This window comes from Rana temporaria, chromosome 6 (assembly GCF_905171775.1).
Source record: "Rana temporaria chromosome 6, aRanTem1.1, whole genome shotgun sequence".
Taxonomy (NCBI): domain Eukaryota; kingdom Metazoa; phylum Chordata; class Amphibia; order Anura; family Ranidae; genus Rana; species Rana temporaria.
This window is the reverse complement of record NC_053494.1, coordinates 1,556,172-1,571,161: the sequence shown is the minus strand read 5'-3', so window position 1 is coordinate 1,571,161 and position 14,990 is coordinate 1,556,172. Positions and strand designations below refer to the sequence as shown.

General features: G+C 46.0%; 2 protein-coding genes across 2 annotated transcripts; one reads left to right on the top strand and one right to left on the bottom strand.

Annotated features, from left to right (window-relative positions):
- Positions 1 to 250: 250 nt before the first annotated feature.
- On the top strand, positions 251 to 1,180 carry LOC120942741 (taste receptor type 2 member 40-like). The gene has a single exon (XM_040355665.1). It carries the CDS (start codon positions 251 to 253, stop codon positions 1,178 to 1,180), a length of 930 nt encoding a protein of 309 aa, XP_040211599.1.
- Positions 1,181 to 13,642: 12,462 nt separating this feature from the next.
- LOC120942740 (taste receptor type 2 member 40-like) lies at positions 13,643 to 14,536 on the bottom strand. Its single transcript, XM_040355664.1, has one exon. It carries the CDS (start codon positions 14,534 to 14,536, stop codon positions 13,643 to 13,645), a length of 894 nt encoding a protein of 297 aa, XP_040211598.1.
- Positions 14,537 to 14,990: the final 454 nt, after the last annotated feature.

The window sequence follows — 14,990 nt, the reverse complement described above, 5'->3', positions numbered from 1 at the left end:
ACGTCAATTTTGTTTGGGAGCCACGTCGCACGACCGCGCAATTGTCAGTTAAAGTGAAGCAGTGCCGGAAGCTGAAATTTTACCTGGGCAGTAGGGGGGTATATGTGCCCAGTAAGCAAGTGGTTAATAACTATTATCCATGTTTGTTGTGGAAACCAGTAACCAAAGCTTGAAGACTATTTGCATCACTCAAACCACATTTATGGGCTTGCTGTCATCAGCTGCCTCAGAACTATAGGAAGCCTCCACAATGGATAACACGACCATATCTACAGCCAATGCAGCCATTGTGACCGTTTCTATTCTAGAATTTATAATGGGAGAAACTTTCAACGTGGGTATCCTCGTGGTCAGCTCTGAAAACCTAAAAAGAGGAAACAACGTGGCTGAATTAATCTACTTTTTCATGGGCTTTGCCAACATATTCATCCAGGCCATGCTGACCGTCCTGAATCTGTTCTATAACCACTGGCCTGATTTGTTTAATAAGAGGGAAGTTTATTTGGCACTTTTCACGCTTTTTTCGTGTCTGATGCAGTACAGCTCTTGGCTCACAGCCTGGCTTTGTGCCCATTATTGTATCACAATAGCCAACATCAACCATCCAGCTTTGGTGAGGCTGAAAAGAGTTCTCTCTTCTTTCCGGCTGCATGTTTTCGTAATGTCCATATTGCCATTTGTACTTTGTCTTGTGCCTATTTGGTTTGTTTCTGTGGCGTTAGATGTGCAATGCCCGGATCTTTGTACCTTTTTGTCTACTTTTCATGCCGTCCACGTGCTGAGCCCAGCTTACACTACTGTAAACCTTCTTGTCACTAGTATTCTACCCTTTGCTCTATCCTTTCTCTCTACTGGAATCACAGCATTTTCTCTGATCAGACACATGTGGAGAATGAAGCAGAAGTCCTCTGGAATGTTCCCACCCAACCTACAGGTGGTGATCAATGCTACAAAAACCATGATCCTGTTCCTTACTCTCTCTGTAAGCTTCTATGTCTCTGAGCTGCTGATATTTTTAATGACCAAGCTCGACATCTCCCAAATCCTAAGAGTGACAAGCTGGTTGGTGGTCATGTCTTATCCAACAGCCCAGGCCGCCATCATTATCCAGGCCAATTCCAAGATGAAAACATGGTTCCTAGGAAGGTTTTGTGCCTGGACTTTGGTGAATAAAACCTGAAGAAGAGGAACAGGTTTGAACTTTGGTCCAGAAAAAAGCACAACGCTTCTAATTTCTAGTTCTTAAGTTTCTTATTATATGGACTTGATGACCTTCAGTCAACAATAACCACTGTATACAGTGGAACCTCGGAATACAAGCATAATCCGTTCCAGGAGAATGCTCGTAATATAAAGTACTCGCATATCAAAGTGAGTTTCCCCCATTAAAGTCAATGGAAACAAAAATAATTTGTTTCGCATTGACTTCAATGGCATGCAATACCACATGCGGCCAGAGACAGGGGGGCGTTGGAGAGCCTCGGAAGAGGCCAGAAAGGCCCGAGGACAGCTCGGCTGGCCTCGGCAAACCTTGGAAAGGCTCAGGAACTGAGTACTTCTGTGTCTTTCCATATCTTTCCGAGCATTCCCACTCGGCTCCGGCGCCCCCCCCCCTTCTGGCCAAACACGGTACTTCACACCGCTTTGGCCTGCTAGTTTTGCTAGACAACAGTCGCAGACCGTGTTACGATTTTTTTAAATACACAGTGCTCGTATTGCGAAACGCTCGTTAACATCGTTACTCGCAATCCGAGGTTCCACTGTACAAAACTTCCAGAATGAACATATCTTTTTTTTTTTTTTTTGTGTATTTTGTGCATGTACTCGAGAGAGGAGCCGGACTGCAGGAGTTGGGAGTAGGCAGGCCTCTCCCAGAGGCAATCTGCCACCTTTCTCCATGCCCCGGGTGGCAATGGTGGGTGTGTGAGGTGGTCCTCCCACACAGCCCGTCTTACCTGCTCCGCTTTAAAGCCCAACGGGGCAGAGGGACTCCCTATAAGGGAGTGAGAGGATTTGCCCGTTCAACCAGCCCCGTTGGTCCTTCGCCTCTCTTTTTAGAGACCGTGTGGTCAAAGTGCGTGCATGTTAACCCAATTTCGAGTGCATGTAAGTGTGGTGGTTTTTGTGGGAGGGGGTGGGTGTACTAAGCACAGGCTTACCTCGCATAGCACACCCACTAGGAGCCAGGCTGAGACCACCAAACTCAATTCACATGTAGCCGAGACCGGGATCCGAACCCCTAGCTGCAGAGGTGAATGGCTTATCAGCGCAGTGCCAATCGCGTTGAGCAGCTCCCAGAATGAACATATATAAATGAATACAACCATGGCAAAGTTATCCATCCTATAATACAGTATATAATCGGATGACCTTCAAATGTGGGTATCCTCATGGCCAGCTTTTAACACATGGAGATAGCACATCATTTTTTCAATGACCAAGTTCAACACAACCTATATCGTAAGAGTAACAAGCTGGTTGGTGGTCAAAGTCTTTTCCAACAGCCCAAGATGAAGAGAAGGTTCCTGGAAATGTTCTGTGCCTGAAAACAAGACAATAAATAAAACCTGAAGAAAAGGAACTTTTTTGAACTTTGGTCTAAAATCAAAGATAAACACAAAGGGCCAGATCCACAGAAGAATTACACCGAAGAACAGAAGAACACAAGTTCCTGTGTCGTATCTTTGTTTTGTATCTACAAAACAAGATACGACTGCATCTGGGCTCGATCCGACAGGCGTACGTCTTAGTACGCCGTCGGATCGTAGGTGCATTTTTACACTGGCCGCTAGGTGGCGTTTCCGTCGAATTCCGCTTTGAGTATGCAAATTAGCTAGATACGGCGATCCACGAAGGTACGTCCAGCCGGCGCATTTTTTTACGTCGTTTGCGTTCGGCTTTTTCCGGCGTATAGTTACCCCTGCTATATGAAGCGTATCCTATGTTAAGTATGGCCGTCGTTCCCGCGTCGAATTTTGCATTTTTTAGTCGTTTGCGTAAGTCGTTCGCGAATAAGGATTTGCGTAGAATGACGTCACTGTCGTAAGCATTGGCTTGTTCCGGTTTAATTTTGAGCATGCGCACTGGGATACCCTTACGGGCGGCGCATGCTCCGTAAAAAACCCGTCATTTACGTCGGGTCACGACGTATTTACATAAAACACGCCCCATCACATCGATTTGAATTGTGCGCCCTTACGCCGCCAAAATTACACTACTGGAAAATATTTTAGTACACCATTTGGTTCAGAATATTTTTTCTTGTTTACTAAGGTTCACTAAGGTTCTCTAACAAACCTCTAAGGGCTTAACAGAACAGCTATATTTATACTGAGATTAAATGACACACAGGTGCACTCTATGTACTAATTAGGTGACTTCTAAAGGCAATTGGTTCCACTAGATTTTAGTTAGGGGTATCAGAGTAAAGGGGGACTGAATACAAACAGTAGCTATATTTTCCTGATACTTGAGTTATGGCCCCTTTTGGGGGGGGGGGGGCGGTTTAAAATCTTGGTTACTTGGTACAGCATTACATATACCATACCTCCCAACTGTCCAGGATTTCGTGGTACCATTCTGCGATTTGAGGTAAGTCTCGGGGGGCCCGCGGATCTGGGCTGGAGTCCCGGAATTCAGGGCTGGAACAAGTTCTAGCCCTGGGCTCCACTCCGTAGTGGTATCCTCAATGGGTGCATTGTGTGTTAACACACGGCACCAAGTGAGGATTATTGGGAGAATATCTGGTCAGCAATCTCTGCTCCTCCCCTCCTCAAGGTAGTCACCAGTTGCTAGGACCGCTGGCATCCTTGCAACTGATGACATCATTTTCAGGCCACCTCTCAGTTCTGCCCCCTCTTCGGCTCCAGATCCTGCCTCTCATCTGCCACCATGCCGCCTCTCATGGGTCCCGATTCTGCTTTTCATCTGCCACCACACCGGCTCTCAGCGGTCCCGATCCTGCCTCTCATCTGCCACCATGCCGGCTCTCAGTGGTCCCAATCCCGCCTCTCATCTGCCACCACGCCGGCTCTTAGCGGTCCCCATCCCGCCTCTCATCTGCCACCATGCTGGCTCTCAGCAGTCCCAATCCCGCCTCTCATCTTCCACCATGCCAGCTCTCAGCAGTCCCTATCCCGCCTCTCATCTGCCACCACGCTGGCTCTCAGCAGTCCCGATCCCCCCTCTCATCTGCCACCACACCGGCTCTCAGCGGTCCCAATCCCTCCTCTCATATGCCACCACGCCAACTATCAGCGGCCCGATCCTGCCTCTGAACAGCCCAGATTGTGCCTGTCAGCGCTGGTGAAAGGTAAGAGCGATTTCTCACAAAGAAATGCTCCATCTGGTTCTGTGTGTTTTGTTTGCACCAGGCATCCAGGGGGTACATGGCTCACATTTGCTGTTGGGTTCACTGGGTCTCAGCACCACAACAGCCCATACATTGGGGATGCCGGAGGTGTCTTTCCCCACCTGTCCCCACAGTAGCATTGAGCCGGTGCTGGGGGGGGGGCATTAGTAAGAAAGGAGGGAGGAATTGGTGCGAGACCTTGGGGAGCATTAATAAGAAAGGAGGGGCGAGTTGGTGAGAGAGCTTGGGGAGCACTTGTAAGAAAGAAGGGGGATTGGTGAGAGAGCTGGGGGAAATTAGTAAAAGTGGAAGGGCGAATTGGTGACAGAGTTGGGGGGCATTGCTCAGAGAGCTGGGGGGCATTGCTGTGAAAACTAGGTTGGGGCATTGGTGAGAGAGCTGGGGCATTGCTAAGAAAGATAGGTTGGGGACATTTCTTAGAGAACTGGGGCGGGGCATTGCTAAGAAAGCTAAGGGGGCATTGTGAGAGAGCTGGGGGCATTAGTGGGAGAGCTGGGGGCATTAGTGAGAACTGGGAGCATTGGTGAGAGAGCTGAGTTTTGATTAACCACACCCCTTAAGCCCCTCCCACCATTAGGTCTTTGGCTACACACACATTTTGCCATTACGCGCACCGCAGCTCACTTACTCCCTCAATTGTCCCTCATTCTGAAGTTTAAAAGTTGGGAGATATGCATATACTGGCCCTTGTGTGATGTCAGAAGCCATATTTGAGGCACTCTTTAGCTCTTAAGTCGACAACCAGTGGCCTAAACCATGAACAATATCATATATGGCTCTGTGATTAGTGTTACAGCAATGGTAGAAGGTATGATGCAAATCCCAGAACATGACAGAAAACATTGAGTCACCGTCCAGATTTGCATCCAACACCTCCGTGTTCTATTCTGACACAAAGACCAGTCAAAGCTGCTGAAGAATTTCTTGCAGATCGGCATTATGATTGATTCTCTTCTGTTGGGATTTAAACTCTTTTTATGCATCAGTTGTGGGCTATCTGGGATCACCTCCAACTCATGGATATTATTCATAAACATTAAGGACGTGACAAGAGGAATCAGACTGAGCCCATGTGACCTAATTCTCACCCTCATGGGGGCAACAAATGTTCTCTTACAGAGTGTGTTGAGCATCGACATGGCAATGATACAAACCAAATACTATGATACCTATGACCAGTCTCACCTGACCTTTCTCGGGATGATCATGTTCCTAGTCTCCTGCAACCTCTGGTTCATCGTTTGGCTTTCCATCTACTACTGCCTGAAAATTGTCAACTTCTCCAAAGGAATCCTTTTATTTCTGAAGATGAGAATATCACTTCTCCTGCCAAGCCTCCTGGTTATATCTACAGTTGAGTCCCTCATTTTAGCCGTACTATCCTACTGGAATATTCAAGTTGCAAACGCCCAGTTCACCTTCACCAACGCAACGCTCAATTCCACCGAGGACATGGTCCGCCTGGTGATAAAACGTCCATATCTCTATGCAATATTGGTTGGATGCATTGCACCACTTCTCTTCACTCTGGCCCCCATTGGAGTGACCCTGTCCTCTCTCTGGAGACACGTCAGGAGGATGGGGAGGGAGGAGACAGACTCCTGCCGCCCGCGTACGACGGCCCATCTCAGGGCAGCCCGGATTATGATTCTCCTGGTCACCTTCCACACAATATTTTGTGGCGCTGTGCTTTATTTTCTCTTCAATTCTTTCAGTGTGCTTGAGGTCGCCATGTTTATTTCTTGGTACTTTAACTTGTCCTATCCAACCATTCAGTGTCTTGTCATTATAACAGGGAATTCAAAATTGTGGGGGGCCTGTCGAAAAATCCTGTGTCCGGTACTACCACTGTCCACAAAGAGGTGACGGTGCACTTCTACGTAGATGAAAGGTCAACTTTCTAAGCAGATAATTAGTTGGTTAGTCGGTTAGTAAATGTTATTAATAAGCATTTAGTCCTTGTTGCTGTGTTCAGTATATATTCTATGAAATACTGAAATTATCTTTGAAGTCTTTGATGTCCATCACATTCCATGATCTACAGATGACCACTAGAGATACCTGTACAAATATGCCCATGAAATACATCAATCACAATATGGAACAGTAAACTCAATGTAAGAATGTTGTGACGTTCTATGAGGAATTTCAGTTCTTGAGCGCCACCCTTTGGGCCCCTTCTGCTAATGTTGTGTTTGGTGAGCATTGATTCCGAGCATGACTATGACTCAGACAGCCAGGTGGTCATACTTTAATGACCCATGGCAGCCATGTCTCTGAAGGGTTCTTCATGAGTATGCATCACCAAAATATTAATGATATGTAATATGTAATGATATTAAATATACACCCTTTACTAAACCACTCCCCCCTCCTATACGTTTATAAATTTTGATTGGTTGTGTTGAAATTATATATAATCTTTATACACGCCCAATAAAGCAGCCATTTTCTTTGAACTTACTTCTGTCTATCTTCTGTTCTAAGAATTGTCTTTCGGTTGACCGAGGGTCCCGGTAAGTTGCACTATTAGCCCAAGGGGTGGTTTGTCAGGTTTATTCCCTACAATATGGAACAGTAAGCTCAAAATGTTCACAAGTCACATAAAAAACACTTTGTCACTTAGGTGCAATAACAACATTTTGGGGTCTATTTATAAAATGTTTGCTGCGCCAATGTCCCGGCATCCACACAGCTGTCATGGTTCTGGGAACCCCAGTGCTGCAAGGCAGAAGGGCTTACCACTTAAGCCTCGTACACACGGTACAATTGTTGGCCAACCGAGCGTTTGATTTTTGTCAAAAGGGCGTGTGCCAGGATCTTGTCTCACATACTATGGCAGCCATGTTTGTACTTTCGACTTGTGTGACGGATTTGTCTACTGACAAAAATTGTCGTTTGACAAAAATTTACTAGCCTGTCATCCATCATTTGTTGGCCGATAACTGGAAAACAATTGTCAAAAGGAGCGTACAAACGGTAAGAATCTTCGGACAACAGTCTGTCAACAGACAATCCCCTTCCGAAAATCGTACTGTATGTACGAGGCTTAAGCCACTGTGCTGCCCTATGTTGGGTAGGTTGGGTATGTTGGCTACTAGTTGTGATAGACCATTTCACATCTACTGTCCCTTCTATGCCATTAATTTTCCTGAAAAAATGAAATCAGGTCCCCAGGAAGTCTTTGGAGTGTGGCAGAAAATCAGAGTACCTCAAGGAAACCCATGCAGGCACCATGAGAACATGCAAGCAGCATGAGAACATGTAAACTCCATGAGAGCATCCAGGGGACCCCAGTGCTTCAAGGCAGAAGGGAGAACCATTAATCCACTGTGATGTCCTATGTTGGGTAGGTTGGGTATGTTGGGTACTAGGTGTGATAGACCATTTCACATTTACTGTCCCTTCTACACCACCAATTTGATAATTTCCTATGATTGTCAGCTCCATTTAGTGGCCATATTCAGGTCCCCAGGAAGTCTTTGGAGTGTGGTAGAAAATCAGAGTACCTCGAGGAAACCCATGCTAGCACCATGAGAACATGTAAACTCCATGATAGCATCCAGGGGACCCCAGTGATTCAAGGCAGAAGGGATAACCACTAAGCCACTGTGATGTCCTATGTTGGGTAGGTTGGGTATGTTGGGTACTAGTTGTGATAGACCATTTCAGCACGACCGCACAATTGTCATTCAAATTGAGACAGTGCTGAAAGCTGAAAATTGGCCTGGGCAGGAAGGTGCGTAAGTGCCCCCCGGTATGGAAGGGGTTAATCTTGTTGTGAAATAAATTTGTATATTTGAATGATTAACTTCCCACGTGGAACATCAAACTTGGATTTACATAATAATCTCAGTGGTGATTCCCTTTAAATATCCCACGATGGTGATTGGAAGGAACGTGTGGAAGGCGGGAATAAGACCAAGTCAATGTTTCATACCAATCAGGGGGCTTTATTTCCAAACACAAATATTTTAGTAATAAATCACAACATGCAAAAAAAAAGTTAAACAGGCAACACAACATCACAACAACCAAAACAAGATACAATGAAGGCAAAATCACAGTGTGCCAATTTATTACACACAGCACAGTCATTTATTTATTTTAAAGCACAATGATTGGTTACAGCAGTGCGTGTGTTGTGAAGTCCCCCCCCCCCCCAGACAATACCTCCAATCTTTTTTCACAATATCTGGCTAAGATAAGTTGGAAAATCTATTTTGTAAATACATTTTTTGCCACGGCATCTGAGCTTTCTAAAGCCGTAATTTCCGGCAGAAAAAGTCCGATGGGAGTTTTTCGACGGATATTCTGACCGTGTGTACGCTCCATCTGACTTTTTCTGTCCGAATTTTCCGACGGACTTAGATAGAGAGCAGGTTCTCGATTTTTCCGTCGGAAATTCCGACAGGGAGGTTTGCCCGTTAAAAAGTCTGAGGTCCCGTACACACGACCGAGTTTCTCGGCAGAATTCAGCCAGAAACTCGATCGGAGCTGGATTCTGCCGAGAGACTCGGTCGTGTGTACACTTTTCAGCGAGGAAGCCGACGAGGAACTCGTCGGGCCAAATAGAGAACATGTTCTCTATTTCCTCGTTGTTCAATGAGGAAAGTCGGCCCGCCGAGATCCTCGGCGGCTTCAACACTGAACTCGACGAGGAACTCGATGTGTTTGGCACGTCGAGTTCTTCGGACGTGTGTACAGGGCCTTGACCGTGTGTACGTGGCATAAGGCCTCGTACACACGATAGGTTAAACAGAGATCAACGATCTGATGGACCGTTTTCATCGGTCAAAACCGATCGTGTGTGGGCCCCATAGGTTATTTAACCATCGGTTAAAAAAAAAAACTTGTTGCAAATTTAACCGATGGATTCCTTAAAAATCCACGCATGCTCAGAATCAAGTCGAGCATTGAACTTCGTTTTTTTCAGCACGTCATTGTGTTTTACGTCACCGCGTTCTGACACGATCGTTTTTTTACCTGATGGTGTGTAGGCACGACGGACCATCAGTCAGCCTCATAGGTTAACCGATGACAACGGTCCTTCAGACCATTCTCATCGGATGGACTGATCGTGTGTACGAGGCATTAGAGTTTACTAACCCGTGATTTTAATTACCTCATGAGAATTCCTCTTTTATTTTTGATGCCTACTGTATGTCAAGCTTTTATTTCTTTAACCACTACCCCACCGCGCCATAGCGAAAATACTGCTACAGCGCGGTGGAGTTAATCCGGGACGACGTCCCTGGGACGTCCTCCCAGAATCCTTAACTCGCGCGCCCCCTGGGGCGCGCTCCCGGAATCATCTGTGAGCGCCGGGTCTAGAAGACCCGGCGCATCACAGATCGCAGTAAATCGCCGCTGATAGCGGCGGTTTACCACGTGATCGCTCCGTCAAATGACGGAGCGATCACTTGTAAACAAACCGGCGTCATGTCATGACGCCGGTTCCTCCCTCTCCTCTCTGTACCGATCGGTACAGTGTGAGAGGAGAGGGGGGAGAGCGGCAGCAGCAGCAGCTGCTGTGGCTGGATCTGTGACAAATGCAGTCACAGATCCATCCCTCCCTCCCTGTGCAATACTCTGCAATTAACCCCTCATACTCTGCAATACCCCCCCATACTCTGCAATTAACCACCCATACTCTGCAATTAACCACCCATACTCTGCAATAGCCCCCCCATACTCTGCAATTAACCCCCCATACTCTGCAATAACCCCCCCATACTCTGCAATAACCCCCCCCATACTCTGCAATACCACCCAATACTCCACAATACCCCCAATACTCCGCAATACCTGCTAATATGACAGAAACAAGATTATTTTTTTTTTTTTTTACAGAATTTTCAGTGTTTTTTCTTTTATAGCGCAAAAAATAAAAATCGCAGAGGTGATCAAATACCACCAAAAGAAAGCTCTATTTGTGGGGAAAAAAGGACAACAATTTCAGATGGGCACAATGTTGTATGACTGAGTAATTGTCATTCAAATTGTGAGAGCACCGAAAGCTGAAAATTGGTCTGGTGAGGAAGGGGGTTTAAGTGCCCAGTGGTCAAGAGGTTAATATTTTTACTTTTTTTTTTTTAGCAATAAAAGTTTTCATTGAGAACAGTTAAATAACATGTAAAAAGATGAAATCGTTAACAGAACACATCGACGTCTGTAAAGTTGGTTACAATGTGAACTTAGGCCTTGTACACACGATAGGTTAACCAGAGGACAACCTTAGGTTAAAAAAAAAGCCAACTTGCTTTAAAATTAACCGATGGATTTCTAACCGAAGGAAAAAAAACGACCGTTAGTAGGCACAACCATCGGTTAAAAACCCGCGCATGCTCAGAATCAAGTCAACGCATGCTTAGAAGCATTGAACTTGTTTTTTTCAGCACGTCGTTGTGTTTTACGTCACCGTGTTCTGACACGATCGTTTTTTTAACTGATGGTGTGTAGGCGCGACCGACCATCAGTCAGCTTCATCGGTTAACCAATGGAAAAATACATCAGACCGTTCTCATCGGATGGACTGATCGTGTGTACGAGGCTTTAGTATCAATAAAAGATGTAGCAGGAAAATAACAGTGGGGTGGATTCAGGTACGAATCGTGCATTTCTTACGGAGGCGCAGTGTACCGTTTTAACACTGCGCCTCCGTAAATTAACTGCGCTACGCTTCATTCATGAAGCAGTAGCTACGTAATTTGCGCGGGCGCTCCTTAAAACTGCCCGGCGTAAGGGCGCGTAATTTAAATGATCCCGTAGGGGGCGTGGATCATTTAAATTAGGCGCGTTCCCGTGCCGAACGTAGTGCGCATGCTCCGTCGGGAAACTTTCCCGACGTGCATTGCGGCAAATGACGTCGTAAGGACGTAATTTGCTTTAACGTGAACGTAAATGGCGTCCAGCGCCATTCACGATTCACTTACGCAAACGACGTAATTTTTTTAAATCGCGACGCGGGAACGACGGGTATACTTAGCATTGGCTGCCCCTGCTAATAGCAGGAGCAGCCTTACGCGGAACCCGACGAACGCAAACGACGTAAAATGCGTACGCAGGGCGCGCGTAGGGTTGTGAATCGGCGTTAGTATGCAATTTGCATACTCTACTCTGACCACTACGGGAACGCCACCTAGCGGCCATCGTAAGAATGCAGCCTACGATATGACGGCATAAGAGCCTTATGCTAGTCATATCTTAGGCTGCAGTCGGCGTATCGAGCTTCCTGAATCAGGAGCAGTCGATACGCCGGCGCAACTAAGCAATTGCGCTGCGTAACTATGGTTACGCAGACGCAATTGCTTGTTGAATCTACCCCAGTGTTTTCACATTACTTTAAGATTTACACTTCTTTGTAAAATGAAATGTAGTCCACTGCCCCCGTATGATAGGAAGGGAGCAGAGGAAGAAATAAAGTTCAAAGAAAAATTGTATAAGATCAAGATGGAAAGTAAACAAAAAAACATATAAAAGGGGTCAGAATTGCCCCAATATTTTTTTTTTTCATGGTAGAATTTTATCAATTAAAAAAATGGAATTAAAAGTTAGTGATTGTATTTCTGCACTCCTCCCCATAGAGTCTAATGAGGGTGCTGATAAATAAACTGGAGAACGACCAGACCCCCTCAATCACCAGGACGAAGTAAGCACACCCACAAATGATATAAGCACACCCACAAATTATATAAACACACCCACAAATCACATAAGCACACCCACAAATTTTATAAACACACCCACAAATTATATAAGCACACCCACAAATTATATAAACACGCCCACACAAAAATTAAACAATTGTATTAAAGTGGATGTAAACCCTCCGTATCCCCAGTGAAGTGAATGAAGTGAACAGCCTCAGATGATACACAGAGATGAAAAAAATCCTCCTATCCTCCTTTACTTGTATATCTGCCATCTCCAGATTTATATATTCTTTAGAAAGTGAACATCATGTTACAGATTTTCTCTTCCTGTTCAGCACTGGGAGTGTATTCTGGGCATACAGCCAAGACAGCTGATTGGAGGAAAGGCACACACCCCCTCTCCCCATAGGCAGAGACTTGCAGAGCTGTGCTGGGAATAATTCACAGCCATTAAAGTCTAAACCGCTGGCAACAAAAGTGAGCTTGAATGTCCTGCACAGAGCCCTGACCTCATCCCTACTAAACCCCTCTGGACAGGACCGCTGTTAGGAATCACGAGGCCTCGTATGTCCTACCTGGTGGGCTCCTCCCCCTTCTATCCCAGCACAACCCCCCTCCCCCAAATCTCCTCTGCCAGCAACCCCCCCTACAATTCCTCCTATTAGCCCTGAATTCCCCCACCCACTCCTGGGACAAAATACCCGCATCTCCCCTCTCAGCACAAATCGTATTTCTACAATCTCCCCCCTAAGACAAATTCCTACAAATCTCTCCTCCTAGCACTACCCCCTCTAAGTTACTCTTCCCAGAACAAATTCTTCCTCCGTACCAAAATCCCATCCTCTCAGCACAAGGTTCAACCCTCCACCCTCTACCCCCCTCCTCCTAGCACATATCCTCCCTCCCTAAATCCAAATGATTTTTCCCAACACAGATAACCTCCCATTCCCCTTCCCCAACTTACAGGGGGAAGCCACTGATAGCCAGCTGGGGGTGTGCTTTGTTCTGTCCTGTCCTGTCCTGTCAGAAGAGCATTCACCTACCAGTATACAGGACATGAGACCGGATATGGGAAAAACAGAAAAGCCAGGGGAAACTGGAGGTGAAAATAACTAATGGGAAGGGGGGGAACCAAAACTGGGATCAGGATCAGGTACAAGGCAGATGGATTTAGGGCAGGAGCAAGATCATGATCAATTGAATCTGGCAGAAGCAAAACACTGAAGCGAGAGGCACTAATAGGGAAGGACCAAAATACCCTTCCAGCAGCCAGCATCAGAAGGAAACTGATTACTGGGATCTTCTGACTGCTGGGAGACACCCGCTGGTGGACACTGGAACTACAACCTTCCATTTTGGAAAGTGTAGTGCCACCAGCAAGTGATCCAGGTCTCAACAACCCATACCCGACCTCACAAATGGGCACAAATTCCCATTGACACTCCAAAATCTTATGGAAAACCTTACAAGAAGAGTGGCGACCCATGCCGTACATATGTCCATGATTTTTAAATGGGGTAACCAGCAAGCCCATACAGGTGTGTTGGTCAAGAAAACTAGTAGTGTATATAATGGGGTATTGTATATAACAGTATATAACAGCAGGATATAACCCTCAACGGTCAGTTTCCACTGCTCTTCCTGTGCAGAGTCTCCCCAGAACCACCTTACTCAGTGTCGGGCTGGACTGGATAATGATGGCGGCTTCCAGTGTCGGGAAGACAGTTACTACAATCCAGCAGATAACTGACATGAGATAGTACACAGTCATTTCAGATATGCAGAAGAAGACATCCAATAGAAGTAAGAGGATCATTGTTCGGATGGCATTGACATGGACTTGGACCTGTGCGGGAGAGAATCCAGAATCTTGGTGCTTCATATTCCAGATGTGTCTAAACAGAGAAACCGCTGTGGTCAGCAGGGAGACGGAACTGATAATAAACGGGAGGCAGAAGCCCAAGAAGATGGACATTGCTGTGAATGCGAGACTTAAAGGTTTGGCTTCCATATAACTGGTAACAAGGAGTGTACTGTTGTAATACATTGTCGCCATTTTAACAGCCCAGATGTTCACGATACCAAGTGCGATGGAGCCAACTCCGGATAGTACGAGTCCCCATGGAAGCCAAGAGGAGAGGGTCCTCCTAACCCAAATAAAGACTTGGTGGGTGAAGTGAACAATGCGGATGCAGTAATAGGCACACAGCCAAGATATCAGCCAGCTGCTGAAATACATTTGAAATGGTAGAAAAATTGATGCTACTTGATATATTCCCTCAAAGCGAAAATTGGGGAAGGACATAGCAGTGAACTGTATGAACAACAAACCACGCAGGGTGATATTAATGAGCCCCATGATGAGCTGGATGACAGATGAAGGGTTCTTCTTTGTCCCATTGTACAGACTCTTCCCGTTCACAAGTACAATGCAGGAGTTTAACGAGAGAGCCAACACACACTCCATACAATAGACGACCATCACCACGATCCACAGGAGACTGAACATCTTCTACGCTCACTGATCTCAGCTCTGCACGGCAGGAGCTCCGCTTTCCAAAATCCCATTTATAGAAGAAGAATCACGCAAAGAGCCCGTCACTCACACACCTGTCCGCCAGGTGTATGCAAATGTCTGGAGACTGGAACACGCAGCTTCACAAACAATTCCTCCATAGGAAACCCTTCCAGGATTCTTTCTTTCCTCCTCCCTTCCTCTCTTTCCTTCTCTATTTCCTTCCTTCCTTTCCTTCATTTATTTCCATTTTCTTTCCTTCCTTTATTTCCTTTGGTTCCTTTCTTTCTTTTCTTTCCTTCCCCTTTCTTGCCTTCCTTTCTTTCTTCCTTCCTTTCTCTTTTCCTTCCTTTCCTCCTTTATTTCTTTCTTTCCTTTCTTTCCTCCTCCCTCCCTCTCTTTCCTTCTCTATTTCCTTCCTTCCTTCCTTTCCTTCATTTATTTCCAT